The sequence below is a fragment of the Oncorhynchus keta genome, chromosome 5 (assembly GCF_023373465.1).
Source record: "Oncorhynchus keta strain PuntledgeMale-10-30-2019 chromosome 5, Oket_V2, whole genome shotgun sequence".
Lineage (NCBI taxonomy): Eukaryota > Metazoa > Chordata > Actinopteri > Salmoniformes > Salmonidae > Oncorhynchus > Oncorhynchus keta.
Window position 1 is genome coordinate 25,313,058 of NC_068425.1, and position 15,135 is coordinate 25,328,192.

General features: G+C 45.2%; 2 protein-coding genes across 8 annotated transcripts; one reads left to right on the forward strand and one right to left on the reverse strand.

Moving 5' to 3' along the window:
* Positions 1-13: 13 nt before the first annotated feature.
* LOC118375906 (ankyrin repeat and SOCS box protein 16-like) lies at positions 14-2,852 on the reverse strand. Of its 5 annotated transcripts, none has more exons than XM_035762533.2 (7): positions 2,703-2,852; positions 2,097-2,453; positions 1,614-1,881; positions 1,045-1,453; positions 795-878; positions 429-542; positions 14-335 (listed from the first exon to the last, which is right to left on the reverse strand). In XM_035762533.2, exons 2-7 carry the CDS (start codon positions 2,428-2,430, stop codon positions 150-152), a joined length of 1,395 nt encoding a protein of 464 aa, XP_035618426.1. In that variant the 5' UTR covers positions 2,431-2,453; positions 2,703-2,852; the 3' UTR covers positions 14-149. The 5 variants fall into 5 exon arrangements, with proteins under 5 accessions (XP_035618426.1, XP_035618427.1, XP_035618430.1 ...); XM_035762534.2 differs by having other exon boundaries at positions 2,097-2,473; XM_035762537.2 differs by having other exon boundaries at positions 2,097-2,370; positions 2,703-2,848.
* Positions 2,853-3,051: 199 nt separating this feature from the next.
* LOC127930086 (homologous recombination OB-fold protein-like) lies at positions 3,052-8,172 on the forward strand. 3 transcript variants are annotated; one of them, XM_052519267.1, is made up of 10 exons: positions 3,052-3,224; positions 3,423-3,473; positions 3,681-4,754; positions 4,891-4,974; positions 5,132-5,266; positions 5,834-5,942; positions 6,603-6,688; positions 6,865-6,993; positions 7,143-7,326; positions 7,433-8,172. In XM_052519267.1, exons 1-10 carry the CDS (start codon positions 3,213-3,215, stop codon positions 7,483-7,485), a joined length of 1,917 nt encoding a protein of 638 aa, XP_052375227.1. In that variant the 5' UTR covers positions 3,052-3,212; the 3' UTR covers positions 7,486-8,172. The 3 variants fall into 3 exon arrangements, with proteins under 3 accessions (XP_052375227.1, XP_052375226.1, XP_052375228.1); XM_052519266.1 differs by having other exon boundaries at positions 3,053-3,224; positions 4,888-4,974; XM_052519268.1 differs by lacking the exon at positions 3,052-3,224 and having other exon boundaries at positions 3,434-3,495; positions 4,888-4,974.
* Positions 8,173-15,135: the final 6,963 nt, after the last annotated feature.

A 15,135-nucleotide genomic window follows, 5' to 3' on the forward strand; every position in this document is an offset into this window, starting at 1 on the left:
AAATAGTGTCACATTTTCAAAGGCAAAATAGAAAGTTGATTTATTAATAAATTAATACAGAAAACACAATTTATTGCAACCATTATTTTAGTTATTGTAAATGCAAATCATTCTCTCTCTTGGCTTCTGTCCCATGTGTTCCACTTTATTCACCGGATCTCCCCGTCATTCCGAAGTAGTAGATACTCCATCAGAGAGCTGGGGATGTCCAATCTACTGATAGCTGCGTCGATACCTTTTCCTAAGTGGCGGCGCAGAGCACAGCGGCATAGGTGCTGCAGGGAGCGGGGCTGGCTCGTCATCTGCCTCACAGAGTCAAAGAAACCCTGGTGCGTCTGGGGACAGAGAGATGGTGAGGGAAATGGAAGAATGACATTAGATGGTTCAGGCAGTGAAGGAGAGAGTTGAAAACGGAGGAAAGGACAAACCTCATGTATCTCAAGAGGGATAGACTGCATCCATTCCTCACAGGAAGGGACAACAGCATAGCAGTTCAGCATTACCTCCAGGGTGGCAGGGGAGAGGAGGCAGAGCTTCAGCATCTATATGGAGGAAATCTGTGGGTTATTATTATTATCATGCCCTCCAAAATATATTGTCTACGTAGAATTGCAGGGAATTAACTTTAAAACATTTTCATAGCGCCCCCCAAATGAAATAAAATCAAGCTTTTGCTGGTGCACATATTTCATCCCAATAAAATATAATTAAATGGGCCCAAATGCAGCCTCCAACTGGCATTTTTACACCCAGCTTGGCCCAACACACTTTTCCAATTGCCCACCCTGACATACCAAGCTTTTACCGGCCTTGGCCCCGTGGTTTAGGAGGGAGCGTGCTACAGCCTCCGGATGCTGGTCTGGATAGTCCTCCACCACCTGCAGACAGGAGAAGGAGAATAATTCTGTCTTATCTACCACTCACTGACTATGAAAATTATGAATATAATTAAATAACCTTATTTACAAATGGATCTTACACTTTGACAACATAACTCTCCGTACCTCCCTCTGCCCCCCCCATATGTCCCACCCTTAACCCCACCTGTAACAGACAGTCCATGGGTGTGTATCCTGCACAGTTCTGCACGTCTGCTTTGGCTCCGTGTTGTAGTAAAATTTCTGCAATGCGTGGGCTGCAGTTACTACAGGCGTTGTGTAGAGGTGTGTGGTGTTTCCTGCCTGCAGTGCAGGGGTCAGCCCCAGCTCCCAGCAGCATCTGGACCACGCGGAGGTACCGCCCAGCCTCGGCAGGCCTCTCAGCCCCACCACAGGCTGCATTCAGGGGGGTCTCCCCCTCACGGTTCCTGGCTGACACGTCAGCTCCATGGGACAGAAAGAGCTTCACATGCTCCTCCAGACCCCGACGAGCCACCACATGGAGGGGCGTTAGCTTTGTTTCACTGGTCAACACATTGACCTCTGCCCCACCCGTCACCAGCAGCTCAGCACATCTGAAGAGAGTAGAGACACAACCTTATGATCTTATCATTCATTAGCACCCACATCAACAGACCCACCTGCCATATAACTTTTGAAACATTCCTCTAACTATAAATAATAGAAATGATCACCAGGCATAGTGTCAGTATGGCTAAGCGCGCTGTCACTCACTGAAATGTCTGGGCTGTGCTGCAGAGGTGAAGGGGTGCACTGCCGTCTTCTGCCAGCAGGTCAGGGTCTGCTCCGCGGGCTAGCAGCAGCTGGACACAGCTGTCATGGCCACCTATACAGGCATCATGCAGGGCCGTGCTGCCACCAGGGTCAGCATCCACCTCCGCCCCTCGAAAAAGCAGCTCCTCCACACAGCCTGAGTGTCCCTTGCTGGCTGCCAGACGCAATGCAGATGTCTGCTTGATCTTGGAGCTCATGGTCCACATCCCTGCCAGAGGGACAGAGAGTATGTACATTATTTACCTAGCAGATGCTCATAGCCAGAGAGGCTTAGGTATGTTTAGAGGATAGAATAAAGAGAGTCGATGAGCAGTGATTGGGGAATGATTGGAAGATCTATAAGAAAGGCACAGATAGGTCTAACAAAAAGACAACAGTGAAGCAGTAAAAGTAGAGTTTATATTCTCTGCGTTTGACACATACCCAGCTCTGGAGCCCACACCATCTCCTCGTGTACTGTTTCCATCAGTGCGTTGACCATGCAGGGGTCCTTTAACACAGTGTGCACTCCCTTCATGTCCCCACACATGAATGTGTTGTGGATTGTGGTGTCTCTGCATCGGGCCTCATAGACCCGGATCTCCTGGAGGCCTCGCTGCTGTCTGGGAGGGGGTCTGGAGGCCCGGGACACAGGTGGGCGGCTCATGGCCCTCCTGTGGGCCAATGCCTGCCGCTTATCCTCCCACTCCTGGAGCTCCTGATCCACTTTCAGAGAGTGCAAGGCGGCTGAGCTGAAGGCAAATGTGTCCTTGGACATGACACCCAAAGCTGGAGCAGAATCTAAAGCAACCCACTGAGGTCTTTAAGCAACACATTTGAAACAGCTCCAATTTTAGTTGTTTACAGTTTACACAACATGACTCAGTGCAGCAAATTTGACTTAGACACCGACTAAAAACCTACTGTTATGGCCAATACTAAACGAAAATCAAGACAGAGATAACAGAGACAACAATTTATTTTGTCTCTGGTCTTTGAAGATTGCATTTACATAGTATCAATGTTATGTGAATATAGAATTCTACTCACCTTGAACTTGTAACCACTGTGAAATCAGATTTTTTTCATGTGAACTCAAATAAGTTACTATACAAAATATAGTACATTTGCTGTTGTGGATAATGTAATTTGCTTTCGACTACTTCATGACGTGTTTTACAGACACGTCCAAATGTCCTTTCACAAGATATTGTTGCCCCAATACAAGTTTAGTGCCTGTTATAAATAGACAGGGAACGCAATCTGATATTCGGGGAACTGCATTAACTGAGATAGTCAGCAGGTGGCGACAAGTTTACGACCCATCTCGCGAACGTCACGCAACGTAGACATTGATTACGCAATTACGTTTTACTTGAATGTGGCGATGCTAATATCACAACATTTCGCATTTACAACATCTTGCTTTGCTTGAAAAGTTATACTATTTTTACTGCAGCAAGTACTGGATGGCTGAATTAAATGACATCTACACTTCCGATTGATCTTTATGTACCAATATAAATAGACAGTTAGAAAAGACATTCGAAACGAGATCGCATGACTGCTATGGTAAGAATCAGTCATGTTTGTTTGCTAGCTCTGGTCCCCAGGTCGGTAGCTGCCACAAGTTCACAAATGAGAGAAGCTTCTAGCTAGCTTGGCACGTAGCTAACAGTGTTAGCCAGCCATCTAGTTGGCGAAATGTAATTTACATCTAGCTCTTTCTTAGTTGATGCTATATTTGAAGATGTCTTTCTTTTTCGACAGACTTGCAAGTGGAATGGATTATTTAACGTTGGGGAGGACTTCAATGATGAGGTGCTGCAAACTGATTTACACAGTCAGTGATTACCACCTGCTGATATGATAGTTATAACAGATTATAGCCCTCTGAATAAATTCTTAGATTGACATCACAAGTAATGTAGAGTACTGTTGTGAAACTATTTGGTCTGAACACCTCTGTCTTTCTTTGAATATGAGTTATACAACGTTTTTGTGTGTTTGTTTGTGTGTGTGTGTTAGGATCTACTTGAGATGGACTGGTCTGCTCCATCAGTGTCTGCTAGCACACTGTCCTCTGCAGCACAGTCCTGTTTCCTCCGTTCAACTGCAGCATCAACTCCTGCTGCCCCCTATGGTCAGAATAACTCACATCAACCAACCACAGAAGGCATACTTGCCCATAGGGGCCTGTCGAATGGCCCAGGGTCAGATAATTCAACACCGAACAGTGTAGGACAGTCTCCTGCTTTGGGTTTGAGACAGCTCTCTACATCTAAACCATTGCCCTCATTCCCTCTTCCCCCTCTCCACCTTCCTACACTGAGTAGGGGACTGTGTACAGTTACCCAACAGAGCTCCTCACCAGCTCAACAGATGAAGTCAAACACAACAGGACAACAAGAGGCCCCCTCGCCGCAGGATGACTTTGATGATTGGGATGTTGACCTGGCAGACCTAGATGAAAGTGACCCACAGATGAGCACTTGGGCTCAGGTCAGAGAAACTGCTCCAGCTACAGATCTAACCAAAACCAGCGATGACTCTGTATCCCCAGCCAAAAGACTACGGCCCACAGCCTGTGGTGGTGCTCAAACCGGGCCCAATGTGGGTCTGAGAGGATTCAGTACCTCTAACCAAACGTCTGGTCTTCCCAGTAGTAGTAGTATACTCCACAGGTCCTCATTCCCTGGTCCCTTCCCCTCTCCCCACCCTGATCCTAGTGCTACCTTCCTCCTAGCTCCACCCCAAAGCCCAGTGTTTCCTGGCCTCGCCATGGCCTCCAGCCCCTTCCCCAGGCCTGTGACCCCCAGGCCAGTCAGAGGACTTCCTTCCCAGGTACAGAGGCCCTGGTCTACACCTCTGGCTCAGGGACGCAGCCTTTTTGACCCCATCTCACCAGCCCCCTCTAGTAGGTTTGGTGGACCCATGCCTTCCCCCAGTCTCACCCCCCGTTCCCTCCACACGCCCGTCTTCACTAACCACTTGATTCAGCTGGTGTCCAACTCCAACAAGGCCCCACAGAGACCGGGTTCTGACCACATCCGGCCCAATGCCCGCCGCTTCCCCGGGCCTGCAGGAATCCTACCACAACAGGTGTGTCTCTTTCTGCTTCTGTCCCTACCTGCCTCTCTATCTGTTTATTTGTAGTCTAACTAATTTCAGCAGTCAGCAATGCTCTTGGTTGTGATACTAAGCTACTGCGAGGTTCCATTCTCTCTCCTTAAAGCAGCTCCATGGGCAGAGCCTGGATGACATCGTGGTGGCCATTCCTCAGACACCTGCACATGGGGCCGTGGCTCGACTGCCCAGTCAGGTACTATCACACTGATGTGTAGCCTATACATTTACACAATGTATCATGTGTCATGATATTAGTTAACCTTTTTGTCCATTCTTTATTATATCATTTTGCTTTATGAACATGTGTTGTGATGTGTGTGTAAAAAAATAATAAAAAAAAACTTGTCCAGGTTCCCAGCTCTCAGACTGAGGAAGAGGATTTCAGTGGAGGTCCGTGGGCAGCGATGAAGGCAGAGATGGGATTGGACGAAAGGAACTCCTCCTGTTTTCTGCACTCTTACAGCGTGGCCATGGTACTCCGCAAGGTGACCAGCACAATTTAGCGGTATCCAATTTACACAGCCTATAGTAGTGTAAATGGCATGAAAGGTGACTGAAAGGCTAACAGTGTTCAGGCTGTGCGTGGCCATGTACCCTTCAATAATATGCATCATTTAACGTAGCATATTTCATGTTAGAAGCTTTAAATGCCATATCATCTGGTGCAAAAATGTAACACTTGCGTAACACCGTTTGCATAATTTGACTTCATGAGCATGTTTTTCTGCACCCAGGGCAGCCTCCCTGATAGAAGTGGATGGGCTGTTTTTCTCTATGTTAATGGCCCTTGTCTCTATGGTGGCACTCTCAGTATAATCAGGACAAATGACAGGCCTGTGCCTGGGGTGTTAGTAGTTATCATCCCAAACATGATCACACATTAATCATCTTAATGGTTATTCTGTTGTTTTTCCACAGTCTTAATGTGCCACTGCTAATGGCAACTCTGCATGAGTAATTGAGATGTTTAATTAATTAAAGTTAATGATTGGCAGTTGTTTGAACTTGTTTTGTAGTGCTCTAATACGAAGGTCTGTCTCTCTCTCTTTCAGGCGGCCCTGAAACAGCTGGTGAAGAACAAGGTCCCCAACATGGCTGTGGTACTAAAGAGCATCCTCCACACACACGCTGATGCCAAGGCTGTGTTCAGGGATCCCACAGGTAAGGCCTACTGATGGTAAGCTTGTGCTTGTAGGTAGAACTGGTCACACAGCCATTTTAGTGAGTCTGTGGCTGGCGGTTTCATTGTCCCTAGGGCCCTCTTTCCTCCATTTGTCTGTCTCTTTCACTCATTTTCTTGTAGTTCCTCTCTTTTTCTCTCTGAGTACTGCTTAAACCTAGCAGGTCATCATGGCCTCGGGAGAGCCAGCATGATGACTCCTGAGCAGATTTATTAAAGTATTTACTTAACCTTAGTGTTGTGCTTATTAGTGATTCTATCATCATGGATCAGCATCAAATGAATGGGTATTAGCACATGCTGATCACCACGGACTATTAAGTCTCAGTGATCTGTGCAGTCCCTCCTGAAGTGTGGCCCATGGTGCTACCTGTCAACAGATTACCACTGGAGGGGATGCACTGATTACTACACTGTTGTCATTAGCAGGAATAATGTGACCAGTGTGCTCCATGTGGAATGAATCAATAACGTGTATTTTATACAGCCATTTTTACATCAGCAGTTGTCACAGAGTGCTATACAGAAACCCAGCCTAAAACCCCAACAAGCAAGCAATGCAGAAGCACAGTGGCTAGGTATGCTGTTCTGCTCTGACTGCACCGGTAGAACACAGTAGTAATACGTGTGTCTGACTGTAGGAGAGATGCAGGGCACAGTGCACCGGCGCCTCCTAGAGGACAGACTAGGGGAGCTCAAGACGGGGGCGGTACTGCTGCTCAAACAGGTAGGACTTCCACAGGCCACACACCTCACTATTTACTAGTGTTTCATTGCAAATCATTTGTTGGATTCTTCAAAATGATTGATGAGCCACTCACAATAAAATCACAAAAACAAATTGTGTGTAAAGTTGATAAATATGTTAGCTGCAGACCCATAATTAGTTGTCTCTTCATGAAGGTGGGTGTGTTCTCTCCGTCCCACCGTAACCACTACCTGAACGTGACACCCAACAACCTCCTGAGGATCTACCCTCCTGACGGCTCGACCCCGTCCTCCACACAGAGCCAGCTGCTCCCACTCCCCCTGGTGAGAGACCACTACCGAGGCCTGGAGGATATCTTGTTGTTATCCTAGGTTGTTGGGAGTTTGATGTAACAATGACAAATCATTGAGTAAAACTTGGTGTCTTGACAGATGTATTGTATTTGTTTGTCTAACTCTTCTGTCGAATGTAGGAGCCAATGTTGGAATCACCTGATCAGTCCTCCAGTGTCCCAGGAGCCCCTGTGTCTCAGATGGAGTTGTTCTATGATGATGAGGATGTTCGGGCCCCACAGGTCTCTGCAGACTCTGGTGCTGGCTCCTCTAGTGTTCCACAGGGCCCGCCTGCTGCACCACTGGACCTGTCCTGGGACGCAGGTGGGACTTGGATATGCATATGAGTGTATGTTCTTGGTAAACCAATCAGCAGCTCCACCCTGTGTGTTTGTTTGATTGAATTTGTCTGTCTCTCTGTGTTGTGCAGATGACCTTGATGAGCTTCTTGGGGAGTTGCCTGTTGAGTCCTACTGCCTCTGACACCTGCCCACCTACCCCTTACGGACAAGGTACATTTATACAGGGGAGATGTAAGCTGTCACCTGAATGTGAATTTGATTTTGACGCATTCTGACCGCACGTTGGATACCTTTCTACCTGATTCCCCCAGAGAATCTTGTCGCCTGAAGTGCTATCATTTTGTGTTTGGTGTGCTGTGACTGTTAATCGCACCATTATAAATTGCATGTCGGCCGTGTGGGGGGGAAACTCTGAGATGTTGGGAACTGGGACTGTCGCTCCCGCATCTCCCCAAATTGAATGAATCTTCACTACCCATACTGCTACGGGTACATCCCATACTGCTACGGGTACATCCCATACTGCTACGGGTACATCCCATACTGCTACGGGTACATCCCATACTGCTACGGGTACATCCCATACTGCTACGGGTACATCCCATACTGCTACGGGTACATCCCATACTGCTACGGGTACATCCCATACTGCTACGGGTACATCCCATACTGCTACGGGTACATCCCATAGACACAGTCATTCCCCTGTTTGAAGACCTGCTGGCTGATGTTTTGTATATTTTTTTACTTCACAAAGCAGTCCCCTCTAAATCATAGCTAAGTACTGTATGTGCACATAATGTCTTGTAAAACATGTATATATTAAAGAAGACTTCTGTTCGATAATACACTACACAACTGAAATGGTCTCTGATTTTCTTGTCTCTAATTTGCGGTCTTTGGAGTGATTGAGAATTAAAATGCATGAGAATGCACTTACTAATAGGAACAGTATATGGAAAATCAAACAGTACAATTAAATGTCCATTTAAACCCTGTCTTGATTGATCCACACTTGTGCTTTAATTGCATGGTGGTGGTGTGCTGTAATTAGGCACCGGTGTTGCAAGGTTTCATTGGAGAGGCAGAGTATCCTGCTGTTCATAGCCATTGTCTATTAATTGGAACTGCAAATCTTTTTCTCAATTTAAAGTTTTTAAACAGTTTTCTTGTCTTTCAGTCAACTAACACTATTTTAAACATTGATGGCGCTGATGAAACATGGTGTGAACTAAAGTATCAGCCTGAAGTGAATGACTTTAAACATTGTCTCCTGGAACCTTCTGATTGTCATTCTCTGCCATGCTCTTCTTTCTCCATGTCTCTCCTTTCCCCTTCCTCTGTCTCTCCTTTCCCCTTCCTCTGTCTCTCCTTTCCCCTTCCTCTGTCTCTCCTTTCCCCTTCCTCTGTCTCTCCTTTCCCCTTCCTCTGTCTCTCCTTTCCCCTTCCTCTGTCTCTCCTTTCCCCTTCCTCTGTCTCTCCGATCCCCTTCCTCTGTCTCTCCGATCCCCTTCCTCTGTCTCTCCGATCCCCTTCCTCTGTCTCTCCGATCCCCTTCCTCTGTCTCTCCGATCCCCTTCCTCTGTCTCTCCGATCCCCTTCCTCTGTCTCTCCGATCCCCTTCCTCTGTCTCTCCGATCCCCTTCCTCTGTCTCTCCTATCCCCTTCCTCTTTCTCTCCTATCCCCTTCCCCTGTCTCTCCTATCCCCTTCCCCTGTCTCTCCTATCCCCTTCCCCTGTCTCTCCTATCCCCTTCCCCTGTCTCTCCTATCCCCTTCCCCTGTCTCTCCTATCCCCTTCCCCTGTCTCTCCTATCCCCTTCCTCTGTCTCTCCGATCCCCTTTCTCTGTCTCTCCGATCCCCTTTCTCTGTCTCTCCGATCCCCTTCCTCTGGCTATGTTCCGGTCTAGCCTGTTTACCATGCATTACAATTGTGTAGAGACTTGGGGAGGGATTTTCTGGGGTTTTAGGCTCTGTGGAGTTAAATCCTTCTGTCCAGCTGGGCCAAATATATTCATCCAGCTCTGTCTGGTGGAGCCCTGGGCGGCTGGGACAGTCACAGCCTGACAAATGGGGTCTTATCTGGGCTAAAGCAGCAGGATGGGAGGCCCACGGCAAAACTTTCACCACCACCAACCTCTCACCTCAGAGGCATCACTATACATCCAGATCAGCCTTACTTTCTGTACTACCCCACGCACCCCTCCAAACTTCAATTGTAGACAGACTGACCTACAATTCAAATCACCTTGCATCCTAATTAACTACTCAATATCGACCAGTCCGCCAACATTTTCCCAAGATACATCAATGTTTTGCTATTTTACACGACCATGTTCTTTTTCCTGTGGAACTTTTGGTCATATATCCCATTTTCCTTACCTGAACATGTACTACCAGTAGGGGGCAGTGGCTCACCCCCCACTGCTGTATTTTGCCTTACAGGCAGTGTCAGTGTGTATGTAAGACTTATTAAAGTCTCAGCTGGTAAGATCTGAACCTTACTGTCGTTTGCAGGTGTTCCAATTAAATATAGGTGTAACAAGGTGGTTCTAGCCGGCTCAGGTCCAGTGCTGTACTTTGTATTCCCATGCTGAAACCAGATGTGTGTGTGTATACATACTACCGTTCAAAAGTTTGGGGTCCCTTAGAAATGTCAGTGTTTTCCATGAAAACATACATGAAATGAGTTGCAAAATGAATAGGAAATATAATCAAGATCAATCATTGACATGGTTAAAAAAAAAAATCTTTATTGAAATAATAATTGGTGTCCTTCCAATTTTGCTTTCGTCAAAGAATCCTCCATTTGCACCAATTACAGGCTTGCAGACCTTTGGCATTTTGGCACCTTTGGTAATCTGAAGAGATTTCACCCCATGCTTCCTGAAGCACCTCCCACAAATTGCATTGGCTTGATGGGCACTTCTTACGGTCAAGCTGCTCCCACAACAGGTCAATAGGGTTGAGATCCGGTGACTGTGCTGGCCGCTCCAATATAGACAGAATGTCAACTGACTGCTTCTTCCCTAAATAGTTATTGCATAGTTTGGAGCTGTGCTTTGGGTCAATGTCCTGTTGGCATGGTGTTGGAAAATGGAGTGAAAGCCTTCCTTCTTCAAGATCCCTGATACTCAGTACAAATATCCCACTTTACCACCACCAAAGCACCCCCAGACCATCACATTGCCTCCACCGTGCTTCACAGATTGCGTCAAGCACCCCTTCAGCATCTTTACATTTTTTTCTGCTTCTCACGGATGTTCTTCTTTCATCCGAACACCTCAAACTTAGATTTGTCTGGAAAAAGTGTTATGGACAATCTTCCTCTGTCCAGTGTCTGTGTTCTTTTGACCATCTTAATCTTTTCTTTTTATTGGCCAGTCTGAGATATGGCTTTTGCTTTGCAACTCTGCCTAGAAGGCCAGCATCCTGGAGTCGCCTCTTCACTGTTGACATTGAGACCGATGTCTTGCGGGTACTATTTAATGAAGTAGCCAGTTGAGGACTTGTGAGGCATCTGTTTCTCAAACTTGACACTAATGCACATGACCTCTTGCCCAGTTGTGCACCGGGGCCTCCCACTCCTCTTTCTATTCTGTTTAGAGACAGTTTGTGCTGTTCTGTGAAGGGAGTAGTACACAGCATTGTACGAGATCTTCAGTTTCTTGCCAATTTCTCGCATGGAAAATGTGAGGAAGGCAGACGTTTTACGTGTCCCCAACCGATAGTTTTTTTTGTTCATTTATTTGCTTTGTTTAACCCATTTCTCAACTTAGTGGCGACATTATGTACAAAATAACGTCTCTTATAACCGAAAATAACTTCTAGACATCAGGGCTGCGATTACTCACCACGGACTAGCAGAATCCTTTTTTTTTTTCATTCACCAGTCTGACGAGCCTGACGCGAAGGATATACTGCTTCCTCTGGAACAGGCCCAGATCCCTGTGATTTGCGTGAAGAGGAGGTGGAGAAAAAAAGTCGCTCTGGATAAGAGCGTCTGCTAAATGACTTAAATGTAAATGTAAATGTAAAAAGGGCGGGCTGCCTTCTGAGAATTCGTAGGCGATCGAATAAACCCCCACTTCTGTGTTCCAATGGCACGTTGTGTTAGCTAATCCAGGTTTATAATTTTAAAAGGCTAATTGATCATTAAAAAAAACTTTTGCAATATGTTAGCACAGCTGAAAACTTCTTGTCGTGATTAAAGAAGCAACAAAACTGTCCACTTAGAAATGTCCTTGTTTTCGAAAGAAAAGCACATTTTACTGAGTTACAGTTCATATAAGGAAATCAGTCAATTGAAATAATTTTGTTAGGCCCTAATCTATGGATTTCACATGACTGGGCAGTGGTGCAACCATGGGGCGGCAGGGTAGCCTAGTGGTTAGAGCATTGGACTAGTAACCGGAAGGTTGCAAGTTCAAATCCCTGAGCTGACAAGTTACAAATCTGTCGTTCTGCCCCTGAACAGGCAGTTAACCCACTGTTCCTAGGCCGTCATTGAAAATAAGAATTTGTTCTTAACTGACTTGCCTAGTTAAATAAAGGTTAAAAAAAAAAAAAAAAAAAAATGTGTGGGCCTGGGAGGGTGTAGGCCAACCTACTGGGGAACCAGACCCAGCCAATTATAATGGGGTTTTATCTGGCAACAGCTCTGGTTGGCATTCCTGCAGTCAGCATGTCAATTGCACGCTCCCTCAACCTGAGACATCTGTGGCATTGACAGTAATGCACATGTGACAAAGCTACACATTTTTAGTGGCCTTTTATTGTCCCCAGCACAAGGTGCACCTGTGTAATGATCATGCTTCTTGATATGCCATACCTGTCAGGTGGATGGATTACTTTGGCAAAAGAGAAATGCTCACTAACAGGGAAATTAACCAATTTGTGCACAAAATGTTAGAGAAATAAGCTTTATGTGCGTATGGAACATTTCTGTTTTTTAAATTTAAGCTTGTGAAATTTGAGACGAACACTTTGAAATTTGAGACTAAAATTTTGAGACGAACGTTTTGTTTTTGTTCAGTGCATTCGAAAGTATTCAAACAGCCTTGTTCTAAAATTGATGCATTTTTTTTCCCCTGCATCAATCTACACACATACCCTATAATGACAACGTGTAAACAGGTTTTTACAACTGTTTACAAATTCAAACTGAAATACCTTATTTACATAAGTATTCAGTGCCCTTGATGTTTCTCCAACTTAATTGGATTCCACCTGTGGCAAATTCAATTGATTGGACAGGATTTGGAAAGGTACACACCTGTCTTTTATAAGGTCCCACAGTTGACAGTGCATGTCAGAGCAAAACCAAGCCATGAGGTAAAAGGAATTGCCCGTTGAGCTCTGAGAAAGGATTGTGTCGAAGCACAGATCTGGGAAAGTGTACCAAAACATTTCTGCAGCATTGAAGGTCCCCAAGAACACAGTGACTTCCATCATTCTTAAATGGAAGAAGTTTGGAACCACCAAGACGGAGGTGACCAAGAACCTGATGGTCACTCTGACAGAGCTCCAGAGTTCCTCTGTGAAGATGGGAGAACCTTCCAGAAGGACAATCATCAATGCAGCACTCAACCAATCAGGCCTTTTATGGTAGAGTGGCCAGACGGAAGCCACTCCTCAGTAAAAGGCACATGACGGCTCACTTGGAGTTTGCCAAAAGACACCTAAAGACTCTCAGACCATGAGAAACAAGATTATCTGGTCTGATGACACTAAGATTGAACTCTTTGGCCTGAATGCCAAGCATAACGTCTGGAGGAAGTCTGGCACCATACTTACAGTGAAGCATGATGGTGGCAGCATCATGCTGTGGGGATGTTTTTCAGTAGCAGGGACTGGGAGACTAGTCAGGATCGAGGGAAAGATGAACGGAGCAGAGAGAAGAGAAAAAAAAAGAGATCCTTAATGAAAACCTGCTCAGGATCTCAGGCTGGAGTGGCTTCGGGACAAGTCTCTGAATGTCCTTGAGTCCTCTGGAGAGAACTGAAAATAGCTGTGCAGCGACACTCCCCAGCCAACCTGAAAGAGCTTGAGAGGGTCTGCAGAGAGAATGGGAGAAACTCCCCAAATACAGGTATGCCAAGCTTGTTGCTTCATACCCAAGAAGACTCGAGGCTGTAATCACTGCCAAAGGTGCTTCAACAAAGTACTAATGTGATATTTCAGATTTTGCTTTGTCATTATGTGGTAATATTTCAACCATTTTATAATAAGGCTGTAACATAACAAAATGTGGAAAAAGTCAAGGGGTTGTCATAAGGTGTATGCACCAATTTGTAAGTCGCTCTGGATAAGAGCGTCTGCTAAATGACTTAAATGTAAATGTAATGTAATGTCTGAATACTTTCCGAATGCACTGTGTGTGTAATATAGAACATATAGATAGATATATATATCTACCATTGGCTGAAACATCTGCCCTTTAACTTCAAAACCCCCCTTTCTCTGCTGTTGTATTGAACCAGTGCCACTCTCATACTCCCTTACACTCCCCATGTTTAATACTCCCTAAGAGCTTATTATTTTTCAGAAGCCATTATGTTATGAAAGAGTAATTAACTTACTTGTTCATTCTCCACAAGCGTATCAGTGACTCTTTTTCATTAATTATTTGATAAAATGTCAACACAATACTCTCCCCTGTGGTCATTTTCTTTTCACTCGAACCCTGGGGTAGTGGAGGCCTTTTATCTCTGGTGGAAAAGGAAGTGAACTTTCTGTAATTTGCAGGGTGACTCATCATGATTGTGATTCACATGAATAACAGAACTCAGAGGTTTAGGGACTTATCCACTGACGTCTGAGTGAAAATGGATGACAGAGTACTTCACATTCCATGGCAGGTAGGGCTGAGAAGTGCCAGGGACCACCTGATACGATATATATTGCAATTCACACAATTCTCTCTCTATATATATTGTGATTGGATGTTCTAAACATATTGCCACATCTGCTGCAGAGAGATGAGAGAGAGCCATGAGAAAAGTGTTGATCAGTCAGAGAAATAAAAGTTGTGAAAACATGATGGCTCACTATTTAAAAAGAAGATGGAGAACAAGCTATAGGATGCAAAATACAGAAGTTTTAGCGCCGGTACAGCCGACTAGCTCTCGCTAACGCAACCTAGCAAATAAATTAGTAAATTGATACTTGGGAGTGAAATTATAGTGTGATAGTAACTTTTTAATATATTTTCATCACTAAATTGGCAGGTTATGAACACCCTCAGGTACATGTCAACGCTTTCCAGTGTGAGGAGTTAGACAGCTGCAAGAGGATGAAATGAATTCCATTATGCAGTGCAAATCTAACAATGCATTCTGTAGGAAGACTACAATATCCTGTCTGAGTGGTTGGTTTTATGTAATTGCATTAGTATATGACTTTGGGTAAGGAAACTACTGCTGCATCCTGTAGAATATCCCTGGTAGTTGGTTAAGAGAAAAATGAATCCACTCAAGATGCATTTGCTAAGTACAGAAAAGGTGGTAAATAATAAAGACTTATCTCCTACCCAGGCTAATCCCTGGAAAACTATGCTCATTACTTCAATGGGAAAGGGGAGATTTGCTTAATTAAGTCGTTAAGGAGCCAGCAACCCCACAGCTATTTGGGACCACTGCAAATTTCATTTGAGATAAATGTGATTGACTGATACTGGAACCAGAAATTGGCCTTGGCATTGTTAACACACCTTGAGGCCCCCAGTATTAGCAAGATAATTATCATTTTGCGCAGTTAAACAGGCCCACTGGGCTATATATGGACCAGCCCAACTGGCATTTGCCTGAAATTCCAGATGGCTAGTCCTCTA